We start from the raw sequence: 18,573 nt of genomic DNA, 5'->3' as shown, positions 1-18,573 counted from the left end.
CGTATGAGCGACGGTTGCTAGCACAATTCTATTTACCCAACTCTTTTTTATCAAGGGAAAAGTGAATTGCTCAACTGTAATTGTGTGATACAAAAATATTAAATCAGCCATTACACCACGGAGTGAGTTTGAGTTCCGTCAATTTCTTAATCTGACACTTAATTTTTATCGTTTGACCAAAAAAAAAAAAAAAAACAAGATCAGCCACTTTATCACGTGCCGTTCCCTCCCCATCATGCCCGCCATGCTTTGTTTAGAGTGAGAGCATTGGTAGGTGGTCCTAATTAAAATCACCCACCGGCCCACCCCAAATTCATTTATTAATCAATAATCCCCCTCACAAAAATTAATACATTTTATTTTGATTAATTAAATATCCAAAATAGTAATGGAAATTAATTTCAACTTTTTCTTTGCCTCAAAAACAAAAAATTCCCATAGTTTATGGTCAAATTTCCACACGACCCATCAACTGAGAGACCGCCACGTGTTTCACATGTCAGCAAACTCGAAACTCGTCGCGGTGAAGATAGAACTGCTGCTGATGCGGACGGTGTTGCTGTGGTTGCTCTTGCGGTGCCTGCTGCTGGGAAGCCTCCTTCTGGCGACGAAGCTCCAGAACCTTCCGGTGCGAGTTCGAGTGCTGAGTCAGCACGAATGTCGGACTCGCCGCCGGCCGGTACTCGGGCACGAGCCGACCCGACTTGTACCGGACCCCGCACGCGTTGCAGAGCGTCTTGGGGCCCATCGGTCCTGCCCGCCACTGCGGCGTCTTCTCCGAGGCGCAGTGCGTGCACCTGAGCGGTGAAGGGGACGCTTCCGACGGCTCTCTCCTAGGCCTGTTGGGCCTCGCGGGGGAGTTTTGGGGGTCAGGCGGGCCGGCCCATTTGGAGAGTTTGGTGCGGACCCGACTGGGAAACATGAACGACGCTTCGTTTTGGAAGGATGCGGAACCGGCTAGGTCGGTGGCGGGGACGTCGGTCAAGGAGTCGTCGATGAAGCGCGATAGCCACTCCAGTTCCGCCACGTCATCACTCTACAGCAACCCAGAAACAAAACCAGAATTAGAAAACGTCATAAAAATATGAAAATGGGGAAATTGAATGGAGAAAGGGTAATGTGGGAATTACGGGGACACAGAGGTTGTTGGTGAAGTCGGTGTAGGTGGTGGCGGGGGCGAAAAGGGAGGTGGTGGTGGTGCCGTGCAGGTGGTCAAGTGGCGGCGGATGGTGGTGGAGGTCCATGGAGTTGGTGGAGGAAGCAGTGGAGGGTGAGAAAAGGGCGTCGTTTGACAAATCCAGAAGGTCGTCGACGGGGAAGAAGTCTTCCATTTTTATTCTTTTATTTATTATTTCGCTTTGCAGTTCTACAGAGAGAGAGCGAGTGAGAGGGCAGTGACTCAGTGAGACCGAGGAAAGTGAGTGAGTTAAGAGAAATGGGGTTTGGGTGTGAGTTGCTTCTCTCTGGCTCTCTGAGGCTCAGCTCTCTTTCTGTAGAGAGAGAGAGAGAGAGAGAGGGAGAAGGGTGGGGTTTGATATATTGATGGAGGAGGGAGCAGAGGAACGTGAGGAGAGAGAGTGGCGAGTGTTTTTAATTGGGGCTCTGGCTTTTTTTTTCTGTGCAGAGAGAGAGGGGCAGAGACAGCACATTAGTGCTGCACAGTACGCCAGTACGCTTCTACAACCCTCCAAAACCCCCAGTATGGATAAATAAATTAACAAGTATTTTTTTTGTTTTTTTTTTTTTGAATTTATTAAAGTAGATGTTAAATTAGAAAATCAACAATGTTTGAATCACTATGTAATGTAAAAATAACATTCATCCAGTAGAGTATCACTTGCAAATAAATTAACAAATAAATTGTCATTTATATTTTATTTTTCATTTGTGATGATGCTACTCATGCAACATAGGTACAAAACTGCCCATCAGTTGTACAGTATAATAAACCTAGGCTAGAGGGCATCAATGAAGACATCTCCAAAACGATCAATAATACAATGTTATGTTTTCCAGCCTCGGATTTGGAGCTCTTATAATTTTATGAGATTCATGCGCACACATCACAAATTTTTCTTTAAAATTTTTTCATTGAGGCATTTAGTCCAGTACTCAATGAAAATGTCGTTATGCCCAGATATGTCGACAGCTTCCAACGCCTAATGTCAAAGGCCTATATAGCATCACTTGCCAAGCCCTGCCGAAGAAGCACTTACTAGAGTAGTTTGTGGACATAGGTCCCATACCAAATGACCATTGGGTCTTCTAGTGATTGTCCCCTTATATTTCCTGACTTCCACATATAGGCTCCCGGGACTCAGGAGACCCCTTTGGATCTGCCCCTAATGTTTCTTCCATTTTTAATTTTAAATATGTCGTTGTATGATAAATTTTATGCTAAGAGAAACTTATAATGACATTGACGCTATTGTTTGTACTTAAAAAAAAAGAAAAATTTATACATTACACCATACCATTTCAAAATAACGTTGTATCCGTGTCAGAAGTCCTCTTACTAATGGCATCTTCAATGTATTTCGTTGCATATGCATGAACACCGATAGTTTCTTCAATGTTGGGTATGCTCAAGATATCAACTAGCTAGTTTAGAGTCACTTTGACTTTGTATTTTACAAGAAAACGTTAATTTTTTTTTTCGTTCAAAAAAAAAAAAAAAACGTTTTCTTGTAAAATACAAAGTGATCAACTTATAAGTTAGCACAAATTAATCTTACTTTAGTGCTTAATTTGCACTTTGAGTGACCCCACGTTGGAGATTTCAAATTTTATATATCCATTCGCATCTCAAAAGATAAATATAGAGCGTGGCATTAGCACAATAGTCAAGTTGAAGTCGTATGAAGAGCGTTTTGATTTTATTAAAATTTATTCTTTGAGGTTGTAACGTACGTTACTTGATGAAAGCAGTGTGCTTTGTTGGGATATTTCCTTTTTGTTGAACCAAATGACAGTTTTGTATAACTTATGCAGTTATACTATAGTCAGTACATTTGTCATGGGCTGAAGTTTCTTAATCCGAAACTGATGTAACTAAAATGATATGAATTGAGACTTTCCATTAATTTGCTTATCTGATTTGACACATTCTAGTAACCCATTCAATTAATCCAAAATTGTTCGGGTTGCTGCATGTGGTGTATTGCACTAGTGGATATGACATTTATTTTCAACCGCTATGTCTCGAGATTGATTTAACGAAGGTCCTGAACTTGAAGGCCTATGGTTCTATTTATAGGCAGTGAAGAAGGAACAACCTCAATCTCATTGCTGAGCTGGAGCAGAGGTAGATCAAACATTTAGCGCTGACAATGATTGTAATTCTTGGTAGGTAGCCTTCAGTTGTGTCAAGTGGCGTTTCACACGATTACTGCAACAACATCAGCCTGTTGGATTACACATTCATAGGCATACAAGAAGGCGAGATATTTTGGATTTTGATCGTCATTGTGGCAGACGCGCTTCAGAGAGAACTTTGTCCGAGCCCTTGGACAGGTTGGAGTGATGTGAGGTGGTGGTTTGAGCCCCATGATGAGATCCTAAACTAATCTTTGAAGTTGATAGCCTGAAGTCGTGCGATTTTGTGCAAATAAAGATGTGTTGGTCCGACAGCAGACATTATTTTTACTTATGGCCCAAACATGTTATAGATGCATGCGAGTTCATACTGACTACAATATCATTGTTTGATAGTTAACCACTCTTTCACCATTCTCCTACGTGTATGTGAATTTGATCATGGTTTAAGATTATGGACGAGTAATGTTAGGGAGACCAAAATTTTAAACCAAATTTGTAAATCATGTCATTAATAGAAAATAAGCACGTTAATCAGCACTTAAGAAATAATCCATTTATATCCACATCATTAGTTTACAAAATTAATTTAAAATTTTGGTTTCTCTAGCTTTATCCGTTCTGAACACATCTATATTTCGCATACAGTAATGATTAACAATTACCAATGTGATTAGTTTGTAAATGTAATCTAAATTCTAAAGAACTACAAATTAACACATACGAAGCAACTTTTTCTTTTTGGCATATAATCATAAGTAAGCAAACGTGGAGTGTTTTTTTTACGTCCATTTTATTATTAGCTAGACCATCTCATCTTCAATATGATGTTCAAATCCTCAGATTTGGGTTCAAAAGTGGTGGAACTAACGACTTATAATTTATTTTTGCTTCGAATCGCATTATTGAATTCTTAGTTAAACTCATACTCAAACTCATGTATGAATTCTAAGTTACATTAATTTAGATCCAGATATGAGTTCTAAGTTATATTTAGTCCCAGATATGAGTTTTAAGATATGTGCAAACTCAAGTATGAGTTTTAAGATATTCAAATCCATATATATATATGAACTTCAATTATGAGTAGAAATAGAATTATAGTTTTGGAGTTTGGTTGTGTATTTCAGAAGCCCTAATTTATATTTCAACCAAACACTTAAGAGTTAGGTCTTGCCACTGCCATTGCCTTAGAGCATGTCCACCCGTGGAGAGTAAAGGCTATTAAATTGCCCAAAAGCCAAAATAACTACTCCACCGTCACGTAATGAGGAGGGCAAAAGGTGGGCCACACGAAGCTTGACCAAAAGGAAAGGGATCCTCTTCGGATCCCTTCCTTCTAATTCATCATGTTCGGAGATTCGAGTTGTTGAAATTTAATTCAACGGCTACAAATAAGGGTCCACTTTAAAAGTTATAATAACTTTAGCCATTAGATCAAATTTCAACGGTCTGGATTGTTAGAATTCCTCTATCCCACATCGGCCAGAAGGCTTGAGAACAAGCCCTTTAAATAGAATTACCACACTCTAACTAATACCGAGGCCTTTTGTATTAAAACCCCATACCTGACAGATTGAGCAGGTGGTCAAGTAGGGACAGTATTGGTGTTGTTGGAGTGGGCCCATGACCCGTCTACCTGAAATTTAAGATGGTATCAGAGCTAAAGGACGGGCTCGTATTGCAACGTGAATGGGTGGGTCCCCTTTGACCCCACACGAATGGGTGAACCCCGACTTGACTTCACATAGGCCGAGATATGCCACATGAATGGGTGGGTTCCCATTGGCTCCACATAGGCCGAGAGATGCCACGTGAATGAGTGGGTCCCCATTGGCCCTGCGTGAACAGGTGAGCCCCGGCTTGGTTCCACGTGGTTGCCGATCTGTGGAACTTCACGTGTGACCCATAAAATGGGGTCTTTTACGGGTGGGGGAGTGTTAGAATTCCTCTATCCCACATCCACCAAAAGGCTTGAGAACAAGCCCCTTAAATAAAATTACCCCACTCTAACTAATACCGAGACATTTTGTATTAAAACCCCACACCTGACAGATTGAGCAGGTGGTCAAGTGGGGACAATATCGATGTTGTTGGAGTGGGCCCATGACCCGTCTACCTGAAATTTAAGACGGATCTCAAGATTTGGTGGATTAGGAGGAAAGGATTCAGAGATGATCCCTTTCTCGACCAAAAGCTAGGTCAAGATTTACCAGCCTCTATGCCTGCTGACTTGGCTAACATTAGCCAACAGAAACTACGGTCCTAGGGGCTACTGCAACAGCTTCAATACAAGAGCCCAACAACTTTATGACATGGCACGATGACAATCGTTTGATTACTGGCAGTTAGGACAAGTGACACGATGTGAATGGTCGATAATATTATATAAAAAAATGAGCGAATATGATGAATAGATAATGACACGTTGCACAATGAGAGTGATTGAAAATCTCATCGATAATCTAAGGCGATAATAATACGTGGAGAATAAGACCAACAAAGCATAAAAAACTTATTAAAAATACATTTGCGAATAGTAATTGTCATGGCAATGGAAAATGGATGGAGTTGCACAAAGACAATTACTTTTTAGATTGGCTAGTAACTGCCATTAGGCTACTCTTGCCATGGCAATGAGAAAACGGGTGAAAGTGCTCTTCGGAAGCTGCAGTCGTGGAATCACGAAGGATTTTCCATTCAAATCAACCTCTTTTCCTTCCATTTCCTTAATTACTTAGGAGTAGTGCTATCTACATACTTGTTTTTACATTACACATATTCTTTGTTAATTTTTGTTATTTGATATTTTTCAATTTATTCGATTTAATAATCAAAATTGAGAGGTGTGTGCGATAAGTATGTACATCAACCTTGAAGATCATCTAAATCTCTATAAATATTAAATGGAAAATTAATCTACCAAGTAGCTTTTGGAGCTTTTGTCATAAGCGAGAAAGATGCCTCGAATCACGTGACACATATGACACGAAAAATGGTGATCCCGAAGGGTAACTCATTTTTTTTTCCTCAAAAGTAACGCATTTCATTGCATGTGCATGGTCATGTGCCCATTAATCCTGATCAATTAAAATAATAATACAATTAATTAACTAATGGTGTCAATGATCATCATATGTTTCTGCCAATCCCATCTTGTTTGAAAAGATTATGATTCTCCCAATTTCGGAAAGGAATTTATATAATTAAGAAATTAAGAAAGTCAAGTGACTATAACTTAATTGGGCTATGTCGGTGGACATGGGATGTGGGGCCAGGCTTGCATCACATAGTAATTAAGTAAGATATTGGCTTGGGGCCACGACACGTGTTCTGCTTCCGTGATAGGATCATAAGAGACACCTTTTCTTACCAAACGGCCCCTTGCATGCAAAACTTGGACTTTGATCTTCTCAGTGGTCGCTTTCTATTGGCCGTAAGGTTTGCATGCGGTGTTTTGGAGATGATGAATGCTAGAGAGATCAAAATTTTTAAATTAAATTTACAAACCAAATGATATGATTGTAAATGATTGTATTATTAATTAAGTGTAAATTAACATACTTATTTCTTATTGATGATATATCATTTGATTTGCAATTTAGTTTAAAAAATTTAGTCTCCCTATCATCATCTTTTGGAGAGCAACTTATATTGAACATGTTTGTTATTACTATAACATTTCACTCCAATAATACATCGTTATGTAAAAAACCTTATAATAATACACTATTAATAGAAACTTCATGTGACAGTAAAGCCATTTCATCCAACTTATCCTGAACAAGTTTGTTCTTATTGTAACATTTTGCTTCAATAATAGATCGTTATGTAAAAACCTTATAACAATAAACTATTAATAGAAACTTTATGTGACAGTAAAGTTACTTCATATAAATTCTTGTCATTGATTTTTGTTTAATAAACAAATTCTAGGATATGGACACTATTCTCTCAACAATCCTAGAGTAATATTTATGAGTTAAACTTAGAACAAGGTTTAAGATTTTAAGTTGTGATTTAAATCAATTTAAGTTGGTAACAAAATCAAACACTGTTACATGGAAACCAAAATGATAAATCAAAATCAAAAGTATTTTATTTCGAAATGAAAGTGAAAAAGAAAATAGAAGTTTTTGTTGGAAGATTACTCACATTGGTCGATCTAAAAATGTATTTTACATTTTGTATTTGAATTTTAAGTATTTAAATTAGCTAAAATTGCTAAATGTTTATGTTGAAAGATCTTGTCATGAATTCGGAGAATAGTTATAGTTGTGTCAGTTGCAAACACTATCAAACCAAGAACTTCTAGTTCAAAAAAAAATTAACAAAGCCTGTTATTAAGCAAGCAAGACTACTATACTTAATTACTAAACTTGTATATATATATATATATATATGTGACAACCCGTTTCAAATTTTACGTTTTTATTTTATTTTAAAAGCGTGAATTTACTAAATTACCCTAGAGGCAAGGACTTTGACTTCCGTTGACCATCGACTTGAGAGATGTGAGACTTTTTCTTTAAGCATATCCTCGTAGTACTCTTTGGTACGAACGTATAGGCGAAAGCCGTTTGCGCGTCCGGATTATAACGGTATAGTTACGGACGTTCGAAATTGGTTATTCAAGGTTTAGTGTGTATTTAAATTAAACCCCCACTTTGTGGGAGAAGCCCAAAATCAGAAACGGAGGGAGGAAAGACAGAAAGAAAGAAAAAAAAAAAAAAAAAAAAAAAAAAAAAAAAGGGAAGAGAGCTTCCCGTGCACCCATACCCGCGCCACCACGAGATCATCTTCCAAGGCCGATTCCGGCCAACTCCGGTGGAGTTTTTCGATGCCACCACCACCATCTTGAAGCTCTCATTCCCCTCTACAAAACCCACCCAAGAACCACCTTGATTGACCATGGTATGAGGCGGTTTGAGGCCACGAAAGTTGACGAAAATCAATGGTGCTCCGGCCACCCTTTTCGATTTTCCGGCAAATCGGCAAAGCAATGGCCGATTCCACCACTTGGGCTTTGTAGCCCATCATCCCAGGAGCAAAACCCAACCAACCTTGACCCCGTTGGACCACCGTAGACGACGAATCGACGTCGGGAAGTTTTAGGCATCCGCCGGCTTCGTGGGCAAAATTGACCATCTTCCGTCCACTTTTGGACTTCGTGGCAGGTATGAAAGTTGCTCCACTCACTGAGATCTTCATTTCTGTGAAGTTTGAGAATTTTTGGAAATAGTTGGATTTTCCGGCGAGTCGGGGCGGCCGACCGCCACCCGCGGCGGCGCGTGCGGCGGCGCGTGGCCAGTGGGCCGCCAATGCTATTTTTAGGCTATGTCAAATGTCTTGAATTCAGTTTTGTCGTTTGAATGACGTAGGTTGATAGTTGGAACCTAAATTCGTTACGATACGTTACTTGATAAAAATGTGAATCGATGATCCGACCGTTGGATCGTCACCAAAATGGGATATATTATAATACGTAATATTTAAAGATTATAGGAATTTACAGATCGGGAATCCGACTTACGGATCTTCCTGAATTGGATTTGTAAGTTAGTAAAATAAATGTCCATGGCCACTTGTTTTAGGCAATTGGCGGAGATCTGACCGTTGGATCGTAATGAAATTTTAGTATGTTATTCTTGAAACATATTGTGGATCGTTGGGAGTTGCGGATTGGAAATCTGATATGCGGATCTTCCGGGTCAAGTTATACAGGGTTGTAAACCCTACCGTCGATCTTTGATCGACGGTTGACTTGTGGTCAATGGGTATCAAACTATTTTAGAATGTCGTTGAGGTTGTGTTTTATGTGAATTACGTACTCTTCGGATAAGAGTTCTGAGATGTGATTTGATAATTGGTCACAGGGACCAATCAGTCAAGACGCCTCGATGTGTGCGCTAGAGAATCATAGCATGGACTCCAAGTAAGTGGATCTTTTCCTTTTTATCGTACATATTATTGAGAGTTCTATCGACACTTTTAAATTGATTAGGTATATTACTTTCATATATAATTATTGTGAATGCTTGAAGTACGATATGAACTACGAATGGCTTGATCCCTATTTAGGGTACGTAGGCAGTCTAACGAGACGTTAGATGCAGCCATAAAATATTTGAGACCAAAGCCTTACTTGGGAAATTGAGTAAGGCGAAGGAAATTGGTAAAGGCAAGTTTTAGTTTTATGAATTAGTTAGCTAAATTAGTGTTAATTGGGTTGTCATGGATAATTATCCCTGAAAATAAGTAGTTTGGGAGTAATGCGTTATTGATTGTACACTTCTCATTGTATTGTTTATAATTGAACATGCTACGACATGGTTGAGTATTAGATTGCATCATAGTATATCAATATGTATATTACTTGCATATAATTATTGGGAATACTTTCAAGTGCAAAGGTGAACTCAGGACACCCTGGTAAGTTCAGGTGAGTTTATGGTACTAGTTGAATCGATTGCGTTATAGCACGACTACAGTTATGTGTTAGGCAACTTCGATACTGTCGTACTGGTTGCCATGAGTTACACATGTTATATTGAGATGCATTGAGAGCTCATAAACCTGCACCCCGGTGTTAGTGCTCCCGCCCGTGGCCAGGGCACAGTCCTTCACGTGATGTTCACCTCCCGCACCTTATGCTCACCTTGGATTCAAGGTAGGTGCACAGTCCTGTCGTACAGACCACTTTAGGTGGTTCCGACTCGTAGGTGACCCGCGATTATTCGCCCAGTCTTCACGTGATCGTAGCACTTGAGCTTATTTATTTACACCCAGTCCTGTCGTACAGACCACTTTAGGTGGTTCCGACTCGTGTGCAGGTATACTTATTGAGCTATATGCTAGCCAGGATTGATAAGATATAGATAAGTCATACAGGTCACTATAGGTGACTCCGACTTATATGCTAGCCAGGATTGATGAGATATGGATAAGTCGTACAGGTCACTATAGGTGACTCCGACTTATATGCTAGCCAGGATTGATGAGATATGGATAAGTCGTACAGGTCACTAGAGGTGACTCCGACTTATACGCTAGCCAGGATTGATAAGATATGGATAAGTCGTACAGGTCACTATAGGTGACTCCGACTTATATGCTAGCCAGGATTGATAAGATATGGATAAGTCGTACAAGTCACTAGAGGTGACTCCGACTTATATGCTAGCCAGGATTGATAAGATATGGATAAGTCGTACAGGTCACTAGAGGTGACTCCGACTTATATGCTAGCCATGATTGATGAGATACGGATAAGTTGTACATGTCATTTTAGATGACTCTGACTGATATATCACTTTGTATTGATTTAGTTCATTTGGCCTACTTATTAATGTATGGTGGAGTTAATGGCAAACCGTGGTTTTGGTCATTTCTGAGTATGGTTTGGATATATGTATATATGTTGTACTGTCTTATGGAAAACGATACGGGTTTTACATTAGGGCATTACTTTTAGAGAGGTAATAACTTTGGGAAGCTTGGTTTTATTGCTTACTCACACCTTCTGTTTGGTGCCCTCCAGGTTTTAGCTGCTGAGTTCGTATTGACAACAATCTGTGGTGAATCTTAGTATTAATGGATATTTTTGAGGGTATGATTCTTACCCATACTACTGTACCTTACTTATGCTCTGACATCGCGTGTGAAAATGGGTTCGCTCCCACTCGTAGCGCACTCTGGTACTTAGACACTTTTAGATTCAAATTTATTCACTTTTTGTACACTATCACATTTTATGGCTTCGTCACCTTCCAGGTGTCGGCCAGCACAGCTCGATTCAGGGTCTAAGTGGACTTTCTGGGTCGGGGTGTGTCAGTTTGGTATCAGAGCATATGTTGGGCAGTATTGTGTTCATCACACGCGTGATGTGAGCACTCTTGGTTTTTGTGTTTGACGTTCGAATGATGCCACCTCGTCGAATATGGAAAGATATGCTAACTTTTCTTAAGTTTTGGACAATTATGTTGTCTTCACGACATTTTAGATGATCATTTTGGCCATGTCCATAGAACTAAAACGAAGATTTTCATTGTGGAGGAAAGGTATAAAAGTGAGGCAAGTTGATGGCCTAAGTAAATGTTTTGATAATCATGTATTGCCAGAGATATTACCAAATAATTCTATCATTGTCCTACCGCCATTAGTATTGATTCTTTAAAGATTGGAAATCTTAGTTAATCTTGATTTCTTAGTAACATTCCGCGGAAGATCATCGGAGGGATAATTATTGTTCGGTCCCTATTAGCACTAATATCTACAAGCGTACTTGTGTTCATGTTGGATCTTTAGGAGGAAGATCGACTGTCGATGAAGTCTTTTTGAAAGTAGATATTAAGCAAGGTCTTTTTCTAGCATTGAGATTTTTCAATCAACGCTATTCCAGATTTTTGCTTTCGTAGTTGTACTTATTAAATGTGTGAGAATAGGCTTGCGAATGTAAGTTGTCATATCCTGGGAGTTGTAGAAATCCGAAAAGCAATCATCAAATCCTCCTAGGATCAATGAACTACTTCGCTTGAGCCGAATAAATTAGGATCGTGGAAGCTTAGGAATAAGCTTTGCAATAGGACGTTAAACTCATGATTGTTGTTTTACCTTATCACTTATTTAGGTAAACGAAAACCCTTTGACTAACCACCTCTCGATCACTTCCATAGACATTAGAATCGAAATGCGGGATGATATCTCACTGTTAGATTGTTATAAGTGTCGAGGAAACTGTGAAGACCTTTTAGTTCGTGTCGTAGAGTTGGTTAGTAGTACTGTAAATTTCGAGGACGTATACTTTTGGCGTCATATCCCAAAAATCCTACCGCGGATACCACCACATTGTTAAGTTGGTATGGCAACATGACGGAGTATTGCTTTTACTTTTCACGATTAGAATCGTTTGAAACGAATCATCTTATTCATTAACCTAAAGTCAACAGTCATCACCTTATTTCGAAGGCTAAATGACACTTCTCGGTGGAGATTTTGATGATGCATGATGATTGTCGATTGATGTGATAAGTCAATTCGGATTCAGACTTTCTTAGTATGTTAACGCTTATGTTTCTCGGTGGTAGAACCGCTAAAGATGAACCATCATACTTCTGACCTAGAATTAACAATTTCTAATTTCATTGGAATATTGATTGGGACTCTTATGTAGAAAAGTGTGTCCAAATCTTCATTGATCTTAGAACTTTTTATTACATTTACTTTTTGGAACAAGCTAAGTTCTGTCAGAGGCAATAGTAGAATTAAATTAGCATCTATGAGTGCACTATCGTGTATCTACTCTCGCACATTTCCAACTTATCCTTTTCTATTTAATTGGGAAGTATCTTTTTATATGCGCAGTTCGAGATATGTGGTATATGTAAAGAATGTGAAATTCATTAATCGTGATGCTAAACCGATGATACGCTTATATGATGTTCCAATTGGTGGTTGTTTACTTAAGTAGAAAACAATATTCTTCTTGCTCAAAAAATTGAAGTATTGACAATAGTTATTTCCTGAAAATGGGTGTTGAAATTTCAACAATAAGACACTTGTGAAGACCACTAAGATAGAAGTGGGATGTAGTCAACCTCTTCGGGTGATGTGATCTAGAAGTTCTCTTTGTGACGTGACCAAATGTGGAAGTAGGGAAGAGATAAAATCGAGGCTTCCTTTGATGTGTTTTAAATGAATCCTCACTCTAGATGGACCTTGCCTTTGATTAATGTTGTGAGGATATTGAGGTTATAGAGTTCAAAATTTTCTGGACAACTACAATTTTCTAAGTACGTCCAGAGGACGATGACTTTTTGAGAAAACTACTCCTAGATTTTTATACCAATTTCAGTAAACAGAAACCTGACAAGATTATCATCTTGGTGTATTTATATTTCATCGTGTTACATGTTTCACTTCCAAGCCTTTGGAAGTCGTTATGAAGGTTTTGAGTATTAGAAGTTGTTCCTTATTGCATTTCTATCCCTAGATTAACGATTAGTTTGAAATGAGTTACTCAGACCTTTGTGGGCGAGTTGCATCTTGTTTGTCTGACCAGTAGCATGGTTGCAGTATATCCTTATCTCCATTTTAGTCACTTGTAACCACGGTTACAATTTTGGGTTAACTATGGTATCATCGGAGTTGATGTATGGACATTTTACGCACAACGCATATTTAATGAACGCATACTTTTGTTAGAATTATGGGTAACTACGGTTACATTCCTGTTTAGGAGTATGGTATCCTTCGAAATATAATACAATTATTGTATGTGCAGTTTGTGATTTACAGCAGATTATTGCGAACAAAATTTGATTGAGATTGTGATGTAGAAAATTTATGTTATTGACGATGTTGCCTCAGAAGGTAGTGAATGAGTACGATCAAGGCTGGCATGTGTATTTCCCATTGAGGGGCAAGATGGTAATATTGCACCCTCGAGAATTGTTACTTGCTTATCAAGACAACAGTGAATTGTCGGTTTTGCGGGGTGCAGACCGTAATATTAATAACTTATTCGTTGGGTTGTTAAGCAAGTAAACAAGTAGATTATTCTACGTTAATATTTGTATTTACTTATTTAATTCGTTAATGGTTGTTTGGGCTTGACCTAAAAATATTACATACTTAATTTCGAAGTGCGTTACGCTTTGAACACGTTTATGAGAGGATAGTAGGAATTTGGAGGCATGAAAGAAGAGTCACTACGCTCCGATCATGACGGAATGTCATCCTCTTTTATGTAGTCGCCATCACTTTGTATCTTCCTCGTGTATGTATTTACATACATATATCTCTTTAATTTTGAGTATTCTACTTTGGACTGATGATTTTAAATTTCGAGGACGAAATTTTCTTAAGGTGGGTAGATTGTGACAACCCGTTTCAAATTTTACGTTTTTATTTTATTTTAAAAGCGTGAATTTACTAAATTACCCTAGAGGCAAGGACTTTGACTTCCGTTGACCATCGACTTGAGAGATGTGAGACTTTTTCTTTAAGCATATCCTCGTAGTACTCTTTGGTACGAACGTATAGGCGAAAGCCGTTTGCGCGTCCGGATTATAACGGTATAGTTACGGACGTTCGAAATTGGTTATTCAAGGTTTAGTGTGTATTTAAATTAAACCCCCACTTTGTGGGAGAAGCCCAAAATCAGAAACGGAGGGAGGAAAGACAGAAAGAAAGAAAAAAAAAAAAAAAAAAAAAAAAAAAAAAAGGGAAGAGAGCTTCCCGTGCACCCATACCCGCGCCACCACGAGATCATCTTCCAAGGCCGATTCCGGCCAACTCCGGTGGAGTTTTTCGATGCCACCACCACCATCTTGAAGCTCTCATTCCCCTCTACAAAACCCACCCAAGAACCACCTTGATTGACCATGGTATGAGGCGGTTTGAGGCCACGAAAGTTGACGAAAATCAATGGTGCTCCGGCCACCCTTTTCGATTTTCCGGCAAATCGGCAAAGCAATGGCCGATTCCACCACTTGGGCTTTGTAGCCCATCATCCCAGGAGCAAAACCCAACCAACCTTGACCCCGTTGGACCACCGTAGACGACGAATCGACGTCGGGAAGTTTTAGGCATCCGCCGGCTTCGTGGGCAAAATTGACCATCTTCCGTCCACTTTTGGACTTCGTGGCAGGTATGAAAGTTGCTCCACTCACTGAGATCTTCATTTCTGTGAAGTTTGAGAATTTTTGGAAATAGTTGGATTTTCCGGCGAGTCGGGGCGGCCGACCGCCACCCGCGGCGGCGCGTGCGGCGGCGCGTGGCCAGTGGGCCGCCAATGCTATTTTTAGGCTATGTCAAATGTCTTGAATTCAGTTTTGTCATTTGAATGACGTAGGTTGATAGTTGGAACCTAAATTCGTTACGATACGTTACTTGATAAAAATGTGAATCGATGATCCGACCGTTGGATCGTCACCAAAATGGGATATATTATAATACGTAATATTTAAAGATTATAGGAATTTACAGATCGGGAATCCGACTTACGGATCTTCCTGAATTGGATTTGTAAGTTAGTAAAATAAATGTCCATGGCCACTTGTTTTAGGCAATTGGCGGAGATCTGACCGTTGGATCGTAATGAAATTTTAGTATGTTATTCTTGAAACATATTGTGGATCGTTGGGAGTTGCGGATTGGAAATCTGATATGCGGATCTTCCGGGTCAAGTTATACAGGGTTGTAAACCCTACCGTCGATCTTTGATCGACGGTTGACTTGTGGTCAATGGGTATCAAACTATTTTAGAATGTCGTTGAGGTTGTGTTTTATGTGAATTACGTACTCTTCGGATAAGAGTTCTGAGATGTGATTTGATAATTGGTCACAGGGACCAATCAGTCAAGACGCCTCGATGTGTGCGCTAGAGAATCATAGCATGGACTCCAAGTAAGTGGATCTTTTCCTTTTTATCGTACATATTATTGAGAGTTCTATCGACACTTTTAAATTGATTAGGTATATTACTTTCATATATAATTATTGTGAATGCTTGAAGTACGATATGAACTACGAATGGCTTGATCCCTATTTAGGGTACGTAGGCAGTCTAACGAGACGTTAGATGCAGCCATAAAATATTTGAGACCAAAGCCTTACTTGGGAAATTGAGTAAGGCGAAGGAAATTGGTAAAGGCAAGTTTTAGTTTTATGAATTAGTTAGCTAAATTAGTGTTAATTGGGTTGTCATGGATAATTATCCCTGAAAATAAGTAGTTTGGGAGTAATGCGTTATTGATTGTACACTTCTCATTGTATTGTTTATAATTGAACATGCTACGACATGGTTGAGTATTAGATTGCATCATAGTATATCAATATGTATATTACTTGCATATAATTATTGGGAATACTTTCAAGTGCAAAGGTGAACTCAGGACACCCTGGTAAGTTCAGGTGAGTTTATGGTACTAGTTGAATCGATTGCGTTATAGCACGACTACAGTTATGTGTTAGGCAACTTCGATACTGTCGTACTGGTTGCCATGAGTTACACATGTTATATTGAGATGCATTGAGAGCTCATAAACCTGCACCCCGGTGTTAGTGCTCCCGCCCGTGGCCAGGGTACAGTCCTTCACGTGATGTTCACCTCCCGCACCTTATGCTCACCTTGGATTCAAGGTAGGTGCACAGTCCTGTCGTACAGACCACTTTAGGTGGTTCCGACTCGTAGGTGACCCGCGATTATTCGCCCAGTCTTCACGTGATCGTAGCACTTGAGCTTATTTATTTACACCCAGTCCTGTCGTACAGACCACTTTAGGTGGTTCCGACTCGTGTGCAGGTATACTTATTGAGCTATATGCTAGCCAGGATTGATAAGATATAGATAAGTCATACAGGTCACTATAGGTGACTCCGACTTATATGCTAGCCAGGATTGATGAGATATGGATAAGTCGTACAGGTCACTATAGGTGACTCCGACTTATATGCTAGCCAGGATTGATGAGATATGGATAAGTCGTACAGGTCACTAGAGGTGACTCCGACTTATACGCTAGCCAGGATTGATAAGATATGGATAAGTCGTACAGGTCACTATAGGTGACTCCGACTTATATGCTAGCCAGGATTGATGAGATATGGATAAGTCGTACAAGTCACTAGAGGTGACTCCGACTTATATGCTAGCCAGGATTGATAAGATATGGATAAGTCGTACAGGTCACTAGAGGTGACTCCGACTTATATGCTAGCCATGATTGATGAGATACGGATAAGTTGTACATGTCATTTTAGATGACTCTGACTGATATATCACTTTGTATTGATTTAGTTCATTTGGCCTACTTATTAATGTATGGTGGAGTTAATGGCAAACCGTGGTTTTGGTCATTTCTGAGTATGGTTTGGATATATGTATATATGTTGTACTGTCTTATGGAAAACGATACGGGTTTTACATTAGGGCATTACTTTTAGAGAGGTAATAACTTTGGGAAGCTTGGTTTTATTGCTTACTCACACCTTCTGTTTGGTGCCCTCCAGGTTTTAGCTGCTGAGTTCGTATTGACAACAATCTGTGGTGAATCTTAGTATTAATGGATATTTTTGAGGGTATGATTCTTACCCATACTACTGTACCTTACTTATGCTCTGACATCGCGTGTGAAAATGGGTTCGCTCCCACTCGTAGCGCACTCTGGTACTTAGACACTTTTAGATTCAAATTTATTCACTTTTTGTACACTATCACATTTTATGGCTTCGTCACCTTCCAGGTGTCGGCCAGCACAGCTCGATTCAGGGTCCAAGTGGACTTTCTGGGTCGGGGTGTGTCATATATGTGTGTGTGCGTGTGAATTTCTACTCGAAACATCTTCACTTTGCTCATTGTGCCGGCTCAATGACCCTGGCTTCTAAGTTGTTGCAGACGGTTCCATTCGTAAGGTCCAATCCTATGCTGCAACAATTAGGGCAAAGAACATGAGCAGTGATAGAATGTGCAAGGATTTCTATGCATCCAAGCTGTGGAATAAGTTCAGTTGCATTGTTATCATATTGTTATACATTTTTTAAAATAAAAACTAATGAAAAGAGTTTGAAAACTTTGAGTTTTAATCAAAAGGACAAAAAGGTGTTGTAAGTGAGTAGTACCAGGAGTGACTTTTTAGAGTAAAAATGTCATTTTTCGTTAAAGCGAACAGTACTGGGAGTGTTTAGTTAAAACTCCATTTTTTTTGTTCAAGCAAGTTTCAATTTTAAACTAATCTAAACTACGGAGAGGAAGCATATGTGCTCTAGCTAGTTCATGTATTGGCATACTTTTGTTAGCCTGCTGGCTGCTGCCTTTGAGCAAGCATAACCACAATGCCACAGAAACTAAAACCCACGAAGAGTTATACGAAATAAGAACAAGGAAAAAGTACGTAGATTTTTCCATGACATAGCAATCAGAATGTAAACTACATTGCAGAGGATGAAGTTGGTACAGAGAAGAGAAAGAATTGGTAGAGATAAACAAAAGAGATTGTATTGATTGATTAGAAAAAATGTATACAAATGAACTTAAGGAAATGATAGCTACACAATCCCTTATATAGCCATACATTCCAATTACTATGATACCTTTCTAACTATATTAACAAACTCAATCACTAGAATAATGCCATGTGGCATTTTTGTTATATCAGTTATTACTCCCCCCTTAAACTACACTTGGAGTATCCAATTGAAATTTGAACTAGCCAGGTATTTGAGATTGATCTGGAACTGCGAGAGCAAAATATCTGT

The 18,573-nt window shown here is 39.2% G+C and overlaps 1 protein-coding gene and 1 long non-coding RNA gene across 2 annotated transcripts; one reads left to right on the top strand and one right to left on the bottom strand.

The window, feature by feature from the left end:
- Positions 1-337: 337 nt before the first annotated feature.
- On the bottom strand, positions 338-1,494 carry LOC137733732 (GATA transcription factor 4). The gene is made up of 2 exons (XM_068472896.2): positions 1,131-1,494; positions 338-1,036 (listed from the first exon to the last, which is right to left on the bottom strand). The coding sequence occupies exons 1-2, from the start codon at positions 1,329-1,331 to the stop codon at positions 500-502; spliced, it is 738 nt and encodes a 245-aa protein (XP_068328997.2). The 5' UTR covers positions 1,332-1,494; the 3' UTR covers positions 338-499.
- A 6,279-nt stretch (positions 1,495-7,773) lies between these two features.
- Positions 7,774-17,532, top strand: LOC137729591 (uncharacterized). Its single transcript, XR_015964891.1, has 5 exons — positions 7,774-8,492; positions 9,192-9,250; positions 10,856-14,965; positions 15,665-15,723; positions 17,329-17,532. It is a non-coding gene; the product is annotated as an uncharacterized LOC137729591 (long non-coding RNA).
- The last annotated feature ends 1,041 nt before the right edge of the window (positions 17,533-18,573 follow it).

Source organism: Pyrus communis, chromosome 7, assembly GCF_041283825.1.
Source record: "Pyrus communis isolate YQ-2024b chromosome 7, ASM4128382v1, whole genome shotgun sequence".
NCBI lineage: Eukaryota > Viridiplantae > Streptophyta > Magnoliopsida > Rosales > Rosaceae > Pyrus > Pyrus communis.
This window is presented reverse-complemented; position numbering and strand designations above follow the sequence as displayed.

Excerpts from the sequence above, each read along its gene's own strand:
- LOC137733732 (XM_068472896.2), bottom strand. The coding sequence starts at position 1,331 with ATGGAAGACTTCTTCCCCGTCGACGACCTTCTGGATTTGTCAAACGAC. Across the intron at positions 1,037-1,130 it reads CCAACAACCTCTGTGTCCCC|AGTGATGACGTGGCGGAACT; the intron begins GTAATTCCCACA and ends GGGTTGCTGTAG.